Source organism: Dipteris shenzhenensis, chromosome 8, assembly GCF_047967505.1.
Source record: "Dipteris shenzhenensis isolate YYH24624 ecotype China chromosome 8, Dip_SZ_1.0, whole genome shotgun sequence".
Classification (NCBI taxonomy): Eukaryota; Viridiplantae; Streptophyta; class Polypodiopsida; order Gleicheniales; family Dipteridaceae; genus Dipteris; species Dipteris shenzhenensis.
In genome coordinates this window covers 33,570,712-33,591,964 of record NC_141603.1, presented here as the reverse complement: position 1 = coordinate 33,591,964, position 21,253 = coordinate 33,570,712, and the positions used below count along the sequence as shown (strand labels likewise).

General features: G+C 38.6%; 1 protein-coding gene across 1 annotated transcript; it reads right to left on the bottom strand.

The window, feature by feature from the left end:
* Positions 1-16,738: 16,738 nt before the first annotated feature.
* LOC147899407 (putative serine/threonine-protein kinase At1g01540) lies at positions 16,739-20,816 on the bottom strand. The gene is made up of 7 exons (XM_087378008.1): positions 19,112-20,816; positions 18,888-18,992; positions 18,514-18,636; positions 17,857-18,027; positions 17,621-17,750; positions 17,277-17,486; positions 16,739-17,152 (listed from the first exon to the last, which is right to left on the bottom strand). Exons 1-7 carry the CDS (start codon positions 19,816-19,818, stop codon positions 16,928-16,930), a joined length of 1,671 nt encoding a protein of 556 aa, XP_087234134.1. The 5' UTR covers positions 19,819-20,816; the 3' UTR covers positions 16,739-16,927.
* Positions 20,817-21,253: the final 437 nt, after the last annotated feature.

Here is a 21,253-nt window from a genome sequence, read left to right as displayed (position 1 = left end):
GAGCATATTGTTCTTCTAAGTCAATGTGAAGATGGTGTAATCGCTTCTTTTGAGATAGTGACTCACTAGTATCGGCCATTTTTTGTGCTTCTGAGGTTGCGAAGTTTGCTTGTCAATCTGATAGTCGTTTTGTAACATGAATCGTGGAAGTGTGGCGGTATCCATGTAAATATTTTGAAAACGTGCAATCACCAAGTTCAGTGATGGATTCTTTATGAGAGGCTTGCACACGTCAGCAAAAGAGATGCGGAATCTTCGGGAAACAAAAAAAAAACTAAGGAGATATTTAATGCAAAATCGTGTTAGTTAGACAAAAGATTATCTCATTCCTTTCTGAACTAATAGTTCTGTAGTCCTTACTGACAGTTCTGAGCCACGTTTCCGTATTTTACTGTTTTTTAGGTCTTTTAGGAGAGAAATAAATAAATAAATAGTGAATTTCTTACAAGGCACCAAAATGAGCTCCCTTTTTCCCTAATGCCACCCAAGTGTTTTGACAATAATCTTATATTATCTCAGGAGTCTGTAGGCAAGGATCAGCTTTTAGTTAGAGCAAAGTCATTTCCATTTGATTGAATAAGGGAGGGCGTCGCATGATCTACAAGGGCGAAAAGGGAGAAGAGTTGCAAGGAGAAAGGATTGGCACAACTAATCAAGGAAAGCATGTAGGCAATGCTACATTAGACAACATTTTAAATTTCAAGGGCTATGTGGATTATGAATGGAGCGATGAAATTGTGTCTGTTGCCTCTTACACTAATAGAACCAATGCACTTAATTTTATCAAGAAATTTAATGTGTGTCAGGAGCGCATCAATTTTCTCTAATTGCTTCATACAAAGTATTGTGTGATTGGCAACATGTACAACATCTTCCCTAACACATGCCTCAATGATTCTTTCAAAGGGACGATGATGAACAAATTGGTCATCAATGGGAATAGCAGACCTCAAGAATTGATTATGAGCTATAGTTGAGGAGGAAATGGAGGAATCTGAATATGCCTATTGTGCAGGAGGCTTCACATGCCAACATAAAAAATAAGGGAAAGAGTATGCGGAGAATTAGAGCTTCGGATCCCACATCGCATTAGTTCCAGCAGCTCGGGGGGGTCACTATGCACAAACCCTCTATATCACGTGCGTTTAAGGCCTATATTTAAAATCCCTTATCTGTAAATAATTTCATTAATAAAATGTACCCCTTTTCTATACAAATCTGTAATTTTTTTCCAAAACTATTTAAAATAGTCCCTTATGTATATTTATTTCTGTAAATTTTAGAAATAAAAAATATCCTTTTGTTGAACTCACGTGATAGAGTTACATATGATGAGTGACCCCCCCCGAGTCCAGCAGTAGCAAAACACCCACCTCAGCACAGTCGGCCCCTATGAGCAAAACTCACAAAGCTCAACATTTGGATAGATATTTACAAGTAGTGATTTACGACACAGACATCGTACAGACTGGGACCGTGAGGCGATCCAAGCGGTAAAAGGACCCAATATCCGTTTAATGTAGTGTTGGCTATGGTCCTCGCAATGCCTATAGTTTTTTAATCTAGTCTATTGCCACGCTACACTACGATGGGTTCCTTATATATACATTTTGCAACTTAAGCGTGAGTACATTATGCTTTTGAATGGCCAATGAATTTCTTTAAGATAATTATATATAGATAGCTAGATATAGAAGTATGTAAAGAGAGTGAAGAATTCCTATGAATTCTTAAAACCTTAGTGAGTAGGTAAGATAACTTGAAATCAAATTTATGTGCTCTTAATATGTCTTACTCTTAATTTGTTTCAAATGATGACATGAAAAAAACAATGCTAGAAACCATAGAGTACCTTAATGCAAATCCTAATGGTCTTTCAGTAGTAGATGACCACTTGCGAGATTATAATTTTGGAATGCTCCTTCAAAATCTCTCCAGTGGGACAATATTGAGTGGGGATTAACCTTCAAACACTAGGCTCTCAAGAGATGGCACTTATACAAAAATTGTAAAAACCAACACTTGAAAAACCATGTATGGAACTTTTAGTACGATCCACGTCCAGTTCTACTAAAATGTAATCAGTGTTTCATGTCACGATTAAAAGAATTTTCCATCTTAGGTGTTTGGTAAAATACAACTTAGCTTGAATAATCCCATCACTATCTACAATCATAAATCCTAGTATTACATTTTAATAAAGTTGATAGCATAATTTAAAATTGCTACTCTACAATAAAAATCTAGTAGCCACACCCCCTCTCGATTTTGCATATACTTTTAAAGCAAAAAATGATATTATCAAATCGAGTGGAGAACAAATGTATTCCACTTCAAACACATTATATTTTTTTGGTTTTAAAGAGGGATGTAGAAGAGAGAGAGAGAGAGAGAGAGAGAGAGAGAGAGAGAGAGAGAGAGAGAGAGAGAGAGAGAGAGATGATGATGATGATGATGATGATGATGATGATGTGTGTGTGTGAGAGTGTGTGTTTATATGAGTGCATATAATGAGACTATCCATGTAACGTATACACGCACTCACCCACACACACACACATGCACATGCACTTCTACCATGTGTGTGGCTACACGTATATGCACATCTATGGCTTTATACACACACACACACATTTTGGAGTGACGTCTTCTTTTGAATATTGTAAATATTTCTTAGAATAGGAAATTTATCCTCACTTCTCCCTACCCTTCTATGTCACATGGCAAAGATTAAAAACCCACTTACTTGGCCTCTAAATAAGGTGGAATACAAGCATTGCCGTAACAAAGGGTTGGATTGAATGCTTGCAGCATCACGAAAATGGGACCTAATCCCATTGTAGACGGGTCTAACTACTTGTGTTATCAACTTATATAAGTCCCCCTCAAGTGAAAATTGTCTTTGGAATTTGAGAGAATTGGCAAATGTGACTTATTTTGTTCGAGTAAAATTCTTCTTTTTTAAACTCAAATTTGGAGCACGAATCTTACTTTTTTAAACTCAAATTTGGAGCACGGTGTTGTAGGGCCAATTTATTTTTCGTGAAAATAGGCTGGAAAGTTGAAACTTGAAACCAATATATAAATGGTGTTGACCATTGTTTCGGCTGGAAACACACTCTTTTCAAGTGTGTAAGTCGTGTTGACCATTGTTTTCTGTTCTTTTCTTTTCGGAAAAGAGGGGCAGCATCCTCGAACATTTGTTACTGGGTGGTGAGCCCAAGATGAAAATAATAAAAAGACCATTGCTGACTAAATGTATGATGAGAAGTTGTGCCACAGATTGAAGAGAATTCACAATGTGCAATGGTTAAAGTACAGCGATGCTTCCATGCGTTTCCTAGAAAGTTTGCGTCAGGTTTGCGATCAATTTGCAAATCGAGGGGGGGGCTCGGCCTGTGGGGTTTCTCGAGAGCTTCAGCAATCAAGCAAGTCGAGGCGCCAGCTATGGCGGCAGGAAATTTTGGCCAGGAGATGGGGTGACCGAGTGGAAATGGAAAGGAGAAGAGAGAGCGATAGGTTAGGACTTTATCTCAATGGCAGGAGATGGGAAGGAGAAGAGAGAGAAGGGTCACAGGTGACAGGACTTTATCTCAAATGGCGGCCAGAATGTGCAATGGTGAAAGTAAAGTGAGGGATGAATTTACGAACGGAAGAGGGGGGGGCGGGGCGAGAGAGTGAGCTGGGCTGATGCAGCGGCGATTCAAAGCGGGCGAGAGGACAAGACGGAAAGCAGTAGTGGCCCGTGGGTGCGTGGAAATTTGAGCGACTGAAACGAGATATTGAATTCAAAAGGGTAAGAAGCATTTAATGTTATTAAGGAGGATAGGGGGGATGGCGGCAGCACGAGGGAATTTTGATGAAAGGTTGGCGAAGTCCACTATACGACGTCGTGTTGTTGCGATGCGAATCTCGACATTTGTATCAGTAACGGGGGGAACGGACCCCGCAACAACTGTTGTAGCTGGTGGTGCTAGCAGCAAATACATCTGGCAAAGGCTGCCAAATAACGTGACAACATTCGCATTTTTAAAATGTTTCACTGTCTCTTCGCAATCGTGCAACATGGCCGTCGTCCGTCGTGGGCGCTGCAAAACTTTTTTTTTATGTTTGGATTTTGCAGCCTTCAATCTTCGAAGCTCTCGCTTCAAGCTCCCATCATTCATGATTCATCCATCTGTCCATCTTTCCTCAGAGTCCTCACTAACTTCATTAACTTGCTATCGTTTCACGAACACGGCACCATTCCGAGTCCCATCATGATGATATTTCGTTCTCCTTACTTAATGCTCCGTCTCTGTCTCTCTCGCGCTCTCCACTTTCTGCTACACCCCCATGTTCCATTCAATGGTTTTTTTTTTTAAAGGGGGGCAGACTTTGTACTATGAAAGTTCAAGTTTTCAATCTTTGTATTTTTGGCCTGCCCTGAGGGGTAGCCTTAGCGATGGGTGAGTTTTGTCAATGAGGAAAATAGGTGTTTATTGGTTTTCCTGAAAAAACGAAATATTTTCATTGGCTGGTATTAATATTGCGACTGTCAGTTGTCTCCAGTGGCATTTCGTCAACCCATGGATCCAATGCATGCGAACTGTTCACTTGCATATTGATGGGAAGGTTCTTCACGCATCTGGGGAAGGTTGGTTTTGATTGAATGGAGAGCCGTCTCCTTCATCTGATTACAGTAGGACTTAGGAGCATCCAATGCATGCATGATATAGCTACGTATTCATGGGATTTCTTCATTGGCTCGCGCATATTTTGGTAGAGATTTGCACTAAATTCGTCTGTCCATTGATTACGATGATTATGTTGAGCATTGAGCTCTAGGTGGCTCCAAATCGTCGTCTTGCAGAGATATATTCTGCTTGCTTAATGGCATTTACATTAGTATCTACTTTGCAGCACTATTTGGTTATTCCGCTTGTTTGCCTATTCCGCATGCAACAGACGTCTGCAGCAAATATATGGAGGATTTTCAGTACTCATTGCGTCCGTCGTGATGTGCCACTCTCGAACTTTGCCATGGACTATAAATTTGTAGTTGTGTTAAGCTTTTGTATCACATACTCAAATCGATTGCAGCAAACAAGAATAGCAAGAATGGAGGGTTTGATTGAGCTGATGGACACAGACAGTGGCGATTTCATGAAGGGTGCCTGAAGACTTGCCTTGTTCTTGATTTTCACGAAATGTCCTTTCTTCCTTTTGCATGCGTATTTGATCGCTCTTTGCATGTGCTTTGATTGCTAAGATATTAGCTGTTGTTGTGCAAGACTAACAAAAGCATATCCTCATATTTTGAACACACCGGAGACACCAGAGTTTGCAAAAATTAGCGTGGAGACATTGAGTCGAAGAAACACCAAAATTCTGCCGATGGTATTTTCTTTTTCATTTGATGTTGTCGTTGCTGCTCTGTGTTTTGTCTCGTCCTTCCTTCTTTTGAATGCGTTTTCAATTCTTCTTGCATGCACTTTAATCTCTAAAGTTTTTGTTGTTGTACAGCATTAGCAAAAGAGTGCCCTCAGATTCTGAACTCCCCCGAGTCACTAGAATTTGGAAAAAGTTTCATTAATGGGTGTGGAGATGCTCACTCAAAGGAAAGGATGAAATCCATCGATGGTATTCCGTCTCTGTTCTCGGTGTGCTTGTGCTCGTGTGTTTCAAATCTGAGAAAACTTCACTAATAGCGTAGCATAGTGTAGCGTTGGTACAGTTGTTCATGCACTGCCTCCCTCTACGAAAGCCTTCTCGCTTCCTCCTCTTTTACAACCTCCCTTCCTCTTCATCCTATCTATTCGCCTTCTTCTTTCTGTCCCTCTTTATTCCACTCCCTCTCACCCTTTTGACGGAAACCTTTTGACGGAAAAAAGGACCCTGGTTCCTTCCAACTTTTGTTCGATCATCATTGCCTCTTCATCCCTTGTTTCTGCCCCTTCGGTGCCCTCCCCATGTAGAACACTAGTACTTCTTCATCCCCATCAGCATCTTCTTCGGTCCTCATGCACTCACACCTCTCGTTGCCTTCCCGTACCTTGCCCCCATCACTCGATTCATGATGTGCCTGTTGGATACTTCTATTCCCGTAAGCTATAGAAAATACCATTCTTTCTCTCCCATCCCCACCTTGCCTGCTCATGAAACACAAAAAACCACCCAACCAACCTTACAGTAAGTTCGATTAAAACAACAGCTAAGCTTGTTGGCCTCCTTCCTGCATGAGTATATACTGTGCAAATAATTATATATTCTCGTAAAGTTTCGCTCAAAATCTGAAATTCCATTTTCGATTCTTTTCTTTCGCTCGGTTCGTCCTACATATTTGTTACTGTGTGTTACTTCTTTCATTCGCATCTTTCACAATTTGTTACTTCTTTAAATTCTGCCGTTTAAAATTTCTGCGCTATCGACTTGTCTAATCTGCATTGTGGTAACTTAATGGTTGGCTATGGAGTTCATATTGTCCTTCATTTTTTGTGGGTGTCCTCTAGACATGCATCTACTAATTAGTCTTCTAGTAACTATTTTTTAGAATTTAGAGTTAATTTCTACATTCGTCTTTTGAGGGAGCTTGCAAAGAGTTAGTTTGTGCAACGTTCAAATAACAAAGAACGTTTTTCAATTACACTATTCTGAAAAAAAAAATTTCCAACTGTGCCAACTATTTCTGCATTCGTCTTTTGAGGGAGCTTACAAAGAGTTAGTTTGTGCAATGTTTAGATAACAGAGAACGTTTTTCAATTACACTATTCTGAAAAAAAAAATTTCCAACTATTTCTGCATTCGTCTTTTGAGGGAGCTTACAAAGAGTTAGTTTGTGCAACATTCAAATAACAGAGAACGCTTTTCAATTACACTATTCTATTAAAAAAAATTTCCAGCTGTGCCAGCTATTTTAGCATGCTCTTACATGGGAAAGAGTTTATCCCCACTGACTCCAAAGTCTATGCCTATTGTTTTGGCTTCCTTGAGCAAGCCCCCAAAAGAGAACTTGCTTAAAAACTCAGCAATCAAAAAGAGCCCACGCCGATCATTGAAGCATTCGTTTCAGGAGGTAGCCCAAGAGGCCTACGCTCAAGGTATGTGATGATCTTTGTATTTTGCCTTAAGTTCATTTGGTTTGTATTACTTTTAATGTACTTGTGTTTTTTCTTTCTTAATAGTGAAGAAACTAGTTCGCAAGCATCCAGAGTATTTTAGCTTTAGGTCTATAATCATGTCTCATGTGCATCGAAAGTCTAGAAAAGTGAAACATGAGATGAGATCGCAGGAGATAGACTCTAGTCCTAAAGTTCCCATTGAAGAAGTTATAAACATTAAATCAAATTGATGGAAAATTAGCCTTCAATTATGTTTGCTATTTCTTTGAACAGCAGTTTATTCTAGCAATATTGTTGATGGAATATTTTTATTTAGGGATAAGGGGATTAACTTATCATAAATGAAGTAACTTTTATTGTGGAACATTTGGAATTTCATGACAAACATAAAGTGCTTAAATTTTATTTCATATGCTTTATTTTTTTATCAAAAGATGATTAACCAATTGCATTATCATAAACAATTGGACTCTTCAAATTAAAAATCTTATTTTATCTCATATTTCTATTGGCAGCTAGCAAACAACTCATGTGCAAGGAAGACAATGGAGAAGTGAATTCTTTTAATGCTTGTAGAGATGCCAAAAATTTTGTGCCGACACCACATAATCCATCCTTTGGCAATGCAATCATTCTGTCCCTAGAGAATTTTGTGGGGGGTGGGAATACATTGAGTTCTTTAAGCATCACACAAATATCTCATTGTCCACCTCATAGGTTTGTATTTGAGGGTAAGCTTCTTTGTAAATACAGCACTTACAAAGTATTGAACCCCAAGTATCCCATTTTCCTAAACGGAGACTGATAAGTTTTGTAGTCACACTGTGACATTGCTTGTCCCAACTGCTTACATTAACCAATTCTCCAATTTTCTTCAAGTTGGGGAATTCTATAGGATCGAAGGGGCAACTGTTGTGGCCAAAGGCAATACTGAAGGAGGAACTTCAAAATTCTCTTTACTCCTAGATGCTACTACATGCATTATTAAAGGAGAGCCTTTTGAAGGCAACCTTCGATTGCTGCCAGATCATTCTTTATGCACTTATGTGCCATGGGCTGCAGAAATGATAAATTTCCACAAATACACAGTTGCAAACATTATGGGAACAATTGGCATTGTCATAATTAAAGTTGCAAGCGAAGATGGGATGAGATCAAATTATTGTTGCTGATTGTCCACGTGATGAAGATAGAGCTATAGTAAGTTGAGTTTACAATTTTGCAATATTTTTCCATTGGTATATTAAAGTTTCCTTGTGTTAAAATTTAATGCAAAGAAACTCACTTGATTGCAGTTGTCTTTTGTGACCGAGAGAAAACCAACTCTTACTCAACTTATTCAAGAGTTCAATGAAGAAGGGGTGGTTATGTACATCCTCAAGAATGTATCCTTCTTGAAGGCAAAAGGGACTATTTGTGTTTTTGATTTCACCATTCTAGCTGAAGTTCCAGAGGGCTCAACAAGGGATGCTTTAAAAGCTGCCTTTGTTAGCCAAGTGGGGAGGTTGGGATACGGAACTAAGGTACTATTCTTAGCTTGCATTGCTAATTTGTTTGAAAAGAAAACTGCATCTAACATCATCTCATTTGGAATTTGCAGGTGTTTGGTATTTTGCACTTTACTAATATCAACGTCGACTTAATTGAGCACATTTGTGAGACTTGCAGAGGAACTCGAGTTAGTAGAGACCCACTTAAGCCTTACTGCTTCACATGCAAAGGCCCTCAAAGTATCGAGGAGGTTCCTTGTCTCACTGGAGATATTGTGCAACGTGGAGGCGAACAAGTACCAGTCCACATTAGAGGCCAATATGTTGACATCGTTCTTGGTCTATCTTATCCATTTGTACAATTGTATGATCAAGATTTGATGTTCGCACGCATCAAGCTCAAAACAACCAAACCTAGTGGGAGCTTCACTGTGAACAGCTCTGGATTTGTAATTGCATTTGAACCAAATGCATGATCACATTACATTTCATTACAATTCAGCTTGATAAATTTGTCTCCATAATCGTTATTGTGCATGTTCATATTAATCGAAATTGAAATAGTTGCAATTGTCCTTTGAAAAAGTGCATTTCTTAATTCTTTTCATTCGAAAGATTTTAAAGATGAACTTAAGTGAACTTCTTCAATAAAAAAATTTGAGTGACACATGAACTTTCTTTGAGGCAAATCAAAATAACACAAATATTCTCATGTGTCTTCTACATTTCTTTCCAAATCTTTCGTATGATCTTGTGAAGACCATGTATGAAAAGATTGCTAGGACATGGCAAACATCAAATACTCCATGGCACATGTTCGCTAATATTAAAAAAGACTTTTTCACACTTGAAAGTGTTGAACATTTTTCTATTAATTCTGCCTCATCTCGGGCATTGCTTGTCAACATTCTTGAATGCTTCCACAAAATATTCGGCCCTGCTTTTACTTTATTCACATACAATGGAAACAAACTATCAAAAAACAAGGCAATAGGCAAGAACAAAAAAACAAATACATATATGTTGCTTTTAAATGAAATGCATAGTCCTTGCACAATTGTCCCATTAAGTCATTTGCATGGAAAAGGTACTTATGAATTATGGTCATTCGAAGAAAATAATGAAATTTAACAACTTGTTAGGCAAAACCCTTGCCTTCCTGCAAGAGAAATAGCATCTTTGTTCTCAGACAAATATGAAGTTGTCAAAAATCAATCATTGGAAAAATTTATAAAGTGCATGCACTTATTCTCCAACCTATCGACTCGGGGGGGTCACTCATCATATGTAACCCTATCACGTGAGTTCAAAAGAAGGATATTTTTTATTCCTAAAATTTACAAAAATAAATATACATAAGGGAAAGGCCTTGAATGCACGTGATATAGAGGGTTTATACATAGTGACCCCCCTGAGCCTATCGACAATGCACAAATATCAGCTTCATTAATCCAACCTTCAACAGTTGGAAAAGAAGCTTTATGTCGTAAGAGAAAGAGAAAACATGTTTCATATGAAGAACAATATTTCAAGAAAGTCTTAGACACTCCCACTTTTTCATGCATATGTTGTCGTTGTCTTAAATTTTGGAGCAAGATGAAGAAACTTAAAACGGATTTAGCGATTTTTCTCCAATCCAATGAGATAAATTTAGCCTTTCAACCATGAAACAATCTTGTATGCAAACTTTTCTACAAAGATATTAAACAAAGAAATATTCCTTTTCTATCTTCCATAAATATGCAAATGAGTACAAAAAAGAGATTCACAAATGATCTCAATGATATTGAAGCATGGTTGTTATCAATCAGAATACCTTTTACACAAATTCGAGAGCTTTTCTATGAAGGGCAATATGGATTGCATGGGAGTGTTGTGAATGTTTTTGCTGATGTTGATAGAGCACAACAAGTGTTGCCAAGGTTCTTGAATGACCATGACACAGTTGCTATTGCACTTAAGCGTAAACTCTCATTTAAACATAATTATATCAATGGTATGGTACGACTGACTTTTACAATGCTAGCATTAAACGAGTTGTTATCGACACTGCTATACAAGGAAAACAATATCCGCATTAACCACCTTTGGGAAAAACATGTGCAAATTGTTCAAGTGAAACAAAATATTGAAGAAAACATAGAAGACCAAATAGAAGAGGAACTACTTACGGATAGATTAGTCCATGGAATCTATACAAGCCAACAAGTTGTGGATTTCGAGGGCAAAACTATTGAAGTTGCACCATCCGAAGGTTTTTCACCATTAAGCATTTTCAAAGATAAATATTGTGAAGAACTATCATTCCCAAAAAATTTCTTTGGTACTCCACGTAATTACAACCTTCCAAAGCACATGTCCTATCAACAGATTACAAAGTGGGAGTTGACAAATGCAGACAGATGGTTTGCATTATCAATTGAAAACCTATTCTTCAAAACTATGAAAATTTTGGTAAAACAAGTTCTATCATCATCTTGGGTTCGAATGCCTAAAGCCCAAACAAAAGGAATTGCACTTCAAGCAAAGGATGCTCTCCTCAATACCAACATCGAGAAGCTACTTCATTCAAACATTGGATTTCGAGACTTCTCCCACTTGTGAACATCAGCTGACTATAAGTACTATCTCAACAAAAATCTTTTCGCAATGCTAAGACAACTAGGACCTCCAACTTTTTTTGTCACACTTTCTGTAGCAGAAAAACTATGGAAGCCTCTAATTGAAGTAATACAAAAACTAAACACAAATACCACACCCAACATGGACATAAATCAACAAGCTCAAATAAGGCATCTATTTCACTCTAATCCCATCACTATAGCCCAATACTATGTGCACAAATTCCAAGCCCTTGAAAATGTTATAAAAAAAGACCACAACATTATAGGAAAATTGAATGACTTCTTCTTCATTACGGAATTCCAAAATAGAGGTAGCCAACATGATCACCGACTATTGTGGGTCGAAAATGCACCCATCTTTGGAATTTCTTCGAACACCAAAATTGAGCAATTTGCAGAAAGATACATATCAACAAACAGTTTGAAACTTCCAACAGAACTACAACAAATTCAAACACATAGGCATCATAAGACATGCTTCAAGAGAAAACAAATTTAATGTTGTTTTGGATTTCCACGTGCTCCCATGTCCTCCACAAAAGTTTTGCTTCCATTAAAATCTGAAGATCATAACGACTTTTAAAAAAAACTAGCTCTCATTAACTCTACATTGTCACAAGATACAACATTAACATTAGACTATCATGGATTCTTGCAAGCTATCAACCTAACACAGGATGAATACATAAACAGTCTACGAGCATCTATTTCACAACCTACTCTTTTCTTGAAAAGAGCACCAAAAGATATACACAGAAACAACTTCAACCCTCATTTATCAAAATTATGGGGAGCAAATACAGATGTTCAATTTATAGTGAATCCACATGGAGCAGCAGCTTATTGTCCATCTTACATGACTAAAATTGACAAAGAAACCACATTAGCAGTTAAGGAAGCTTTGTCCCAAAGCATTAACACAAATGCTACCCCTAATGAACACACACAAAAAGTTAGAAATGCAATATTGAACACACAACACATAAGCTCTCAACAAGCAGTGTATTTGGCACTATGACTACCACTCTCCACTTCAAGTAGACGATTTCAATATATCAACACTAACCCTCTTGACAAAAGAACCCTATTGCTTAAACACAGAGAGCAATTGGAAAAACTAGACCCAGAAAGCACGAATATATTTTTTGATGACTTCATTACAAAGTACTTACATCGATCACAAGGTCTTCATGATGTTTGTTTGGCAAGCTTTGTCAGTGACTACACAATCAATGGAAATAATGCAAAAAAAAGGAAAAAAAACAAAATTATACGATTCAACAACTACAATCAAACAAAAGACTTAGAAAATTACTACAGAGAGGTATGTCTCTTATACTTCCCATTCCATACTACTGAGCCAATTCTTGATGAGATTATTTATACTTGGCATGATATGTACCACAACAACAAAAACATCATAGATCCCAACAAAGACAAGTTCAACAAGCTTATCTTAAATAACAAAAAAGTTACCTCAACCAACTCCACAACTACAACATCATCATATACTAATCTTATCCAAAATAATAATGATGGATACGACATTGGAATAGACACGCCCAATCCTTTAAAAAAAAAACAATATTTCCATAATACTTTGCTACCATGTAAAAAAAACACTAAAGATTGTTACTATGAAAACTTTAGGTCTTTGAATTCGGAGCAATGACTAATTGTTGATGACATACTTTCAAAGAAAAGAATGTCACCTACAAAACCATTCCATCTTTTCCTAACAGGCAATGCAGGAACTGGAAAAACATTCATGCTACTTGCAATCGTCCAAGCATTGTTGCGCACCTACTCACACAAAGAAACAAACAATATAGACTCTCCCAAAATATTATTGCTCGCTTACATAGGAAAAGCAACTTTCAAAATTGGAGACACAATGATCCATGCTGCACTACATCTACCACTTATGACATCTCAATACACAAGCCTATCGAGCGAGAAACTACAAGAACTATCACAACTCTGCAAAGATCTTCAGCTAGTAGTATTTGACGAAGTATCTTTGATTGGATACAACACATTTGCTATAGCAGACATGCGTCTAAGAGAGATAAAACACAACCACATGCAACCATTTGGTGGTCTTGATGTTCTCCTTTGTGGAGACTTATGCTAAGCTAGGCCTACAAAAGATTCATGGCTATTTATCAATCAATCAATACAAGCATCAGTACAAACATCATTTTGGAAGAACAATGTCTACCAATATGAACTAACAACACCAATGCGACAAACGAGCTATGGATTCATTAACATTCTCAACAAAATTAGAACATGCATACATACAGAGGCCGATATCACACAACTTCAAAAAGAAATCATTCCCCATCTATTTTACACTAATGCTTCTAAAGACATTCACAACAAAGAAGTATTCCATTTACTCAAACAAACTCCTCATATTTTACAAGCAATAGACATAAGAAACAAAACATGTACCAAAACAATAACAATCCCAATGAACCCATCGAACACTTCTGGATTACATAAAACATTGCATTTAAAGCTCGGAATGATAGTCGAAATATGCTCGGGTAATCTAGACATCTCCGATGGATTGGTCAACATGGCAAATGGGATCTTTCAACATTCTACCCTTATGGGAGAATTGCAATGTGTTTGGATCTTGTTCCACAATGATACTATCGGCAAGAAAGCATGCTTAAATAACTCCTCTCTATATTCCAACGAAGTACCGAAGTCATGGACACCAATATTACAAATCATAAAAGAATTTCAAGTAGGGAAAAAAAACTTCAACACTATTTCTCGAACACAATTCCCAATTCAGCCAGCTTCAACTAGAACAATACACCATTCCCAAGGTCTATCCATGGACTACCTCGCATTTGATCCATCCTTAATTAAGATACATGGCCTCACATACATAGCTCTATCACAAATACGGAACCCTGATAACTTTTACCTTCTGAAACCACTCCACTCAAAACACATTAAAGTGGACAAAATCGTTATACAAGAGATGGGAAGACTTCGAACACATAGACAATGGATTCCAACACAAATAAACTTCTCAACTAATATTAGCTAACAAAATACATTGCAATCTTTCAATACACGTGCACTAAAGTCCCACTTAATTGACATAATTAAAGACACAAGTCTCCTTCAAGCATCAATACTCTGTCTCCACGAATTGCATTGCAACAAATCATCAACACTATCCTTGCTAGAATTCACGTGTCTCCAAGAAACAAATGGTATAGGAATAGAATAGCAACATGCTACAAAAAAGAAATGCAACTACAACAAAAAATTTACAAACAAAACCAAGGGTCTGAATGCTTATTGACCATATTTCAAATGCAAACAAATAAAAAAGTAGCCATCATAAATGTCTACAACTCACCCCTCTCCAAAACTTCTTCAATCCTTGACAATCTCCAAAAATTATTTCTACACATTGAGGAAGATACACCCATAACAATCATAGGAGATTTCAACATCGACTTCCACAAAAAAACAAAAAACCAAACAACATTAACAAATTTCATGGATCAACAAATCTTCGATCAATTGATTTTGCAACCAACTACTATTCATGGATCTACTATTGACCACATTTGGACAAATCACAAGAACAACCACATATTGTTTGGTACAAATTACATCTATTGGTTAGACCACTCACTTCTTTATACAAACATTGTTTCCTAACAATCTTATGCAACTTTACAAAACCTTCTTCAAGAAATTCAAAGGGAAATTTCTGCACACCATTTGAATGTAATTCATCTTGTTTGTTTTATTGACATGTATCTTCCTTAAATTTTTCTTATTTTACTTACATTTCACATGCAAACTACAACGCAACTAAGAGATCTGTCAAATTTTCAATAGTCCTCTTTCTCTCTCTCTCTCTCTCTCTCTCCACGTGGGCACGCTCCTCAATCTGACGCGCAAGGAGAGGAATGTAGAGAGAGAAGAGTGTAGAGAGGAGAGAGAGTGTCTAGAGAGAGACAAAGTCTAAAGAGGAGAGGAGAGAGTCTAGAGAGAGAAAGAGGGTCTAGAGAGAGAGAGAGTATTATTTAAAAGATGTATTATTGAATATTTCCTATAATAAAATATAATATATTAAAATATATGTTTTTCTCTCATTATTTATATATATATATATATTAACACATCCTTCAAAACAAGACATAATCTATTATATATTACTTAATATTTATTAAAATATTATATTAAATAAGATCATAGAATATATTTTATGATATAATATATCATATAATATTATATTTTATTATATATTTAGAGAAGAGAGAGAAGCGAGAGGAAAGATAAAGAAGAGAGAGGAGAGGAAGTGAGAAAAAGAGAAAGGACAAGAGACAAAGGAGAGTAAGAGAGAGAGAGAGAGAGAGAGAGAGAGAGAGAGAGAGGTAGAAGGGGGAGAGAGATTATAAACTATATATATATAATATTATATATACAAACAAAATTGTGTATATTTATATATAAATTAAAAATTTTAAATATATTTCTAAACAACTCTATGTTTGTGTGTTTAGAAGTTTGATTTAATGAAAGACAATTGAAAATTCTTGAATATGTATATATTTTTTGAAAATTTTATAAAATTCCTCGAAGTTTGAGATTTGTAGATGAAACCTTGAATTTTATTAAAGGCAATCTATGATCTCAACTTCGAGACCCAATGGAGCGGGTCTCGAGCTTGTCGTAGACGAGTCAAGTTACTCGGTACAATAAAGGCAAAGCAAAATTTCAACCGGTGTTTTCAATTATCACCCATACAAAATACATTAAATGTTGGTTTTCCACATTGTTAGCGATGGGGAAAGAATCTTAACTATGTTACCCTCCCCTCATTGAGAAGTTTTGAGATTGTAGATAGAGAATTCTTGAACTTTTTCACCTTGACCAACATATAACTACAATTTCTAAAATTTTAGGAATTTTAAAATTTGCAAAGGTCTTTGAAAACTGTACAAAGTTTGAACTTTGCACGTTTTGAACGCAACATGGTAGTGAAATATAACTGAAATATGCATCTTAAGCATTTTGTCTGCAATTTTCAAAATTTGGCATCCTATGTCTTTATTTTGTGAGATTTTTACCTGTTATGTGTCTTCACTGATTTTATGAGGGGTTTTTGTAGCACTGCACGCTACCCAGTAACTAGCTCAACTCCGTCCTGTGTACGAGTTGCACCCATAAAGTTAATATCTTCTTGAATGATCACCGTCTAAATGGTTTCATCCTCTCGCAGTCTAGTCTCTTAAAAGTTAACGCGTCGCAGTCTACTCTCTTAACTCGCCCCATCCCTGCGTCCTTGGGGTGCGATCATGCACAACTCACATTTCCCTCGCGTACATTTCTAACTAGTTCATGCCACATGGCTTCATGCATCACCTCGAGCCTCGCTGATTCGCTGGCACTGCCGACGTTTCGTTAGAAGTTTAGAAATACTCGCATTGGGAAGAACATACGTGCTCCTTTAAATTTGACTATCCAGCGCCGATATCAACGACATGCAGTCGTAGATCGCCGCTTGCAAGCATTATATACACAAGCAGCTCCCCTCTCATTATATAATTACATAAATCTTCTAGCCATGCTTGGTCAAGTGTGGGAGAACGGAACGCCCAACTTGCGCACGTACAAAAAGGTACTCCAATCAAGGAAAATCCGGTGGAGAAACTTCAAACCACCATTTCTAAGCCCCATACTTCTTCCTCAATGCTGGCTTGTAGCCAGAGCCACTAGGACTCTCAATAACTAATTCAAGGTTGTCTTCCATGATCGCTCGGTGAGCTGGGCTGTCTCGGTTGACCAATCTACTTGTTGGGCTGTTGTTGAATACATCTTGGGCTAACAGAGACATTTCTTGACGGTGCGGACTATTTTTCACACGAGTACCATCCCGAGTAGTTCTGCGATCCTGTGACATTCAAACATAACAGAACGTGGGAGGTTTTGTGAGACAGCGTAATCAGCAAGTCTGTCATAAAAATCAGAATCCAGCCGTACGCAATTCGACAGACAAGACTATCCAGCTTTCTTACATCACGATACGGGTATTCCTCTGCCTCCAGCATATGCACCACATGCCCCATCTTGGGCCGCTTTTCGGCATCGGGATCCACACACCGCAAAGCCACCAGGAGAGCTCGCTTAAGAGCACGGGGTGATGGCTTCCCATGGAGCCTTGGATCTGCTAATTCCTCTGAACGCCGGTTCCCAACCATCACCTTCAACCAATCTACCAGATTAACCTGCAAAAACAAAAGTCAATTTACGTTCTCACAACCAATTCGTTAGTCGACATTAACCTCTGCAAAAACAGTAGTCAATTTACTTTCTCACAACTAATTCGTTGGTAGGCACTCAAATGTGGGCAATTGATCACCTCTCCACTTGGCCTGCCGTAGTCGACTGGGTCTCTTCCAGTGATGATTTCCATTACTAGTACACCAAAACTGTAAACATCACTTCTCTCGTTCAGCAAACCTGTGTTGGCATATTCAGGTGCAACATACCTGGACAAGAGAAAACAGAATAGGTTACAATTTTTAGAACAATTTGTAGGCCCTTGAATTTTAAGGGCCGGCCTTCCATCAACGAAGAGGTGTTTAGCATGCTTACCCAAATGTACCCATCACTCTCGTAGTCACGTGGCTTTTCCCAGCGCCTAGAAGTTTTGCTAGCCCGAAATCTGAGACTTTGGCATTCCATTCGGTATCCAACAGGATGTTACTGGACTTCACATCACGATGAACCACTTTTGGTTCGAGGCCTTCATGCAAATAGGCCAACCTGCAGATGTCCAAAGATCGCGAGTACTTGAAATTTTATTGCCCTTAATGTTAGCATCACTCACACTGCTAGTAGCACGTTCCTGTCTATAACACTGACAGATAATTCAAGAGACATCTTTTAGCGTAGCTAGTAGGAGATTGGAAAGGTGGCAAACAAGAATACTATAACAGGTAACAATACACAACCCTGAAAAGAGAGATAGAGGATATGAGCTGTCAAATTTCAAACAGATTAGACGAATAGTTTTCACACAACATCGTAATGAAGATATTTGCCTATGCGACCTTGTACATCGTTTGCTGGAACCAGATATAAAAGGATAGCCACATAATCATAAGATCCATTGCAGGTAACAAGACCCGAAGGGATTCCATGGCAGGCTAATTGAAATAATGAGCAATGGGGTAAGTACCAAGGGGAGAGATTGGTCTAACAAAAGCAGTTCTGAACTTGACGGGCAGAGGTGTACAAGGGAGAACTTGCCCTTTTGCAGTTCCAAGGATTATCTTCATTCGTCCATCCCATGGAATTTGGTTGTTCTCTCCCAGTTTCCCATGAAGCCATTGATCCAAGTTTCCATTCTCCACATATTCATAAACAAGCATCCTGAGGAAAAGCCGAACAGTTTCCATGTGAGGAATATGGACTTGAGATTTCCAACCAGAAAATTCAGCTTGCAAAGCAAATCAGGAGGCACAGTAGGCACTACAGTCCCCCTTGGTTGTTCGCGGGACAGTTTAGAAGAATAGTAAAGGAGTGGAGGTGCAGCTGATCAATGTTGATTCGATCCTTCACCGACAAATTGAGTTTGATCATGTGCCAGCACAAGAAACATCTATCTTCTTAGTGTGAATTACCTTTGTGAACCTTCAGCACAATAACCGATCAAACGAACAAGATTCTTGTGCCTTACGCGGCCTATAGCCTCAACCTCTACTCCGAACTCCTTTTCCGCCTGCCCTCTGATAGCAATATCAGAAATGAGTGGTAAGATAAGATACAATACAAGGTACCATATGTTTAGACAAGCACTGCTAAAAGAAGCACGATAGAGCAATGAAGGACGAAGTCAGAGCTCAACCTGTTATTAAGCAAATTCTTCACAGCTATGAGACTACCATCCGGCAGCTGACCCTTGTACACAATGCCATAACCACCCTCTCCCACAACATTGCTGTCCGAAAAATAATTGGTTGCAAGCTCAATCTCTCGAAGCGTGTACCAGTGACCCCAACCCAGATGTGACACCTCCGGAGCTGTCGAAGCGGGAACGGGAGACGGCTGGGAACGGGAATCTGCACTCGCATTAAAGCTCTTGTCACCACTGGAACCTGAAGGCCCTCGCTTCTCGCCCTCCACAATTGCCTTGTCCACGGGCGAGCAGATTCTGGATAGTGCATCGAATCCCTCTTCTTCCCCTACCAAGTCCCATAATGTTTGCCTTCCTTTGTCGTATGTTTGCTTGTCCACATCTTTTTTCAAGCCAAAGCTGGGACTTGGAGAAGCTCCGCTGAGAATTTGTGCGTCTTTCTCAGTGTTTGAATCGTGCCTGGTAGACGTTTGATTCACACTCACCTCCTTGATCTCTTTAGAAATTATGGGAATCATAATAGAGGGTAGATTCTCGGACAAGCGCTTTGATTTGTTCCTTGAACTTAGCCAAAGCGATAGGAAAAACAGAATCACGACAATGAAAGCCCCAACGCCAATGCCGATCACTACCCAGAGTCTCAGTCCGAAGACGGAAGTTTTCGCAGTCAACTGAGTTTCAAGAGAGGAGCGGTCCATCGCAAACTTAATAGAGGACCCTCCTAAACTCCAAGCTGCTACAAGGACGAATGGCCAAAAATGTAGTGACTAAGCGAATGAAAGTTTATGAGCTCAAACTCAGCTGCGCTTCATGTGCGTGATAGTCATATCCAACCCTCTCTTATACTGCAAACAATGCTTGGCCAAAAATGTAGTGACTAAGCGAATGAAAGTGTATGAGCTCAAACTCAGCTGCGCTTCATGTGCGTGATAGTCAAATCCAACCCTCTCTTATACTCCAAACAATGCTTGCTACACATGCTATCTGCGACTGTCTAGTGTGGCATGTTAGTTATTGAGATCAATGTTAACACTCGACTTGCTCCGCCCAGACGAAGCGTTTATGGGAGAATTTAAATGCCAAGCCTTCTCTTTCACAAAATCAGATTCTCAGAGAACTTGAGAACGCCCATGATTTGCAGTGCGCTGGTCTTCTTCGATCAGAAAGTCCTGAGAGTCCTGATCTAAGAAGGTAGCTCAGAGCTAGGAACATGAATTTAGCTCACCAGTTTGAACATCCATAGTCCACCAGCTGCGGCATCGTCTCTCTCAAATAGAGAAAGGTCGGAATCGCTTCCACAGTCTTCTCAATAGAATCGTCAACTTCTGCCTCGCAAAGTAGCAGCAGCTAAGCACTCATCACTCTTCGGAAGCCAATTGATCATGGATGACTGTCCAGAAGGCAACTTCTACTGCAGAAGCAGCAACGGGACAAATTTGGCAAGGAAGAGCTGTTGCAAGCTAGCTGCTTTGAGAAGAACTAGCTGCGGGGAGCTCCATCGTCTCCGCTCCATGGTCTCTCTGTGCTCCGCTAGACCTCAACCACTGCTTAAAATATACGAAAACGGATACAGATGAGCGCCAAAACCAAGAAAGGTAGCTCAACTAAAGCTTTTCTAGTTATTTCTGTGTCACGACGACTGCGGAAAGTGTGTCGTCTCATAGCAGCAACGCAAGAGGTGAGTCTTCGACGGAAAGCCCACTCTCGTACACTCAAATGCACAGTAAATATGAACACTGTTTAGGAGCTGCCAAAAGGCAGGTGTAGGCTGGCTATCGCGTCAAAAGCAAGTAGACGTGAAAAAAAAGAAAGTAAAAAGGCAAATAATAAGCAATGGGACCTTGCTATCTAGCTTTGTCAGGAAGAGCTTGGGAAAACTCGAGTGAGAAATGGGATGAAGATGATGAAGATGAAGATGAATATGAAAGATGAAGATGAAGATGGAGATGAAGATCAACAACAAAAATATTCAAAGAGTTCAAACATTACTTGCTACTCTCTAGCCCACATTGCCTTGACACCAAAGCTAGATGAATATGAATATGAATATGAAAGATGAAGATGAAGATGGAGATGAAGATCAACAACAAAAATATTCAAACAGTTCAAACATTACTTGCTACTATCTAGCCC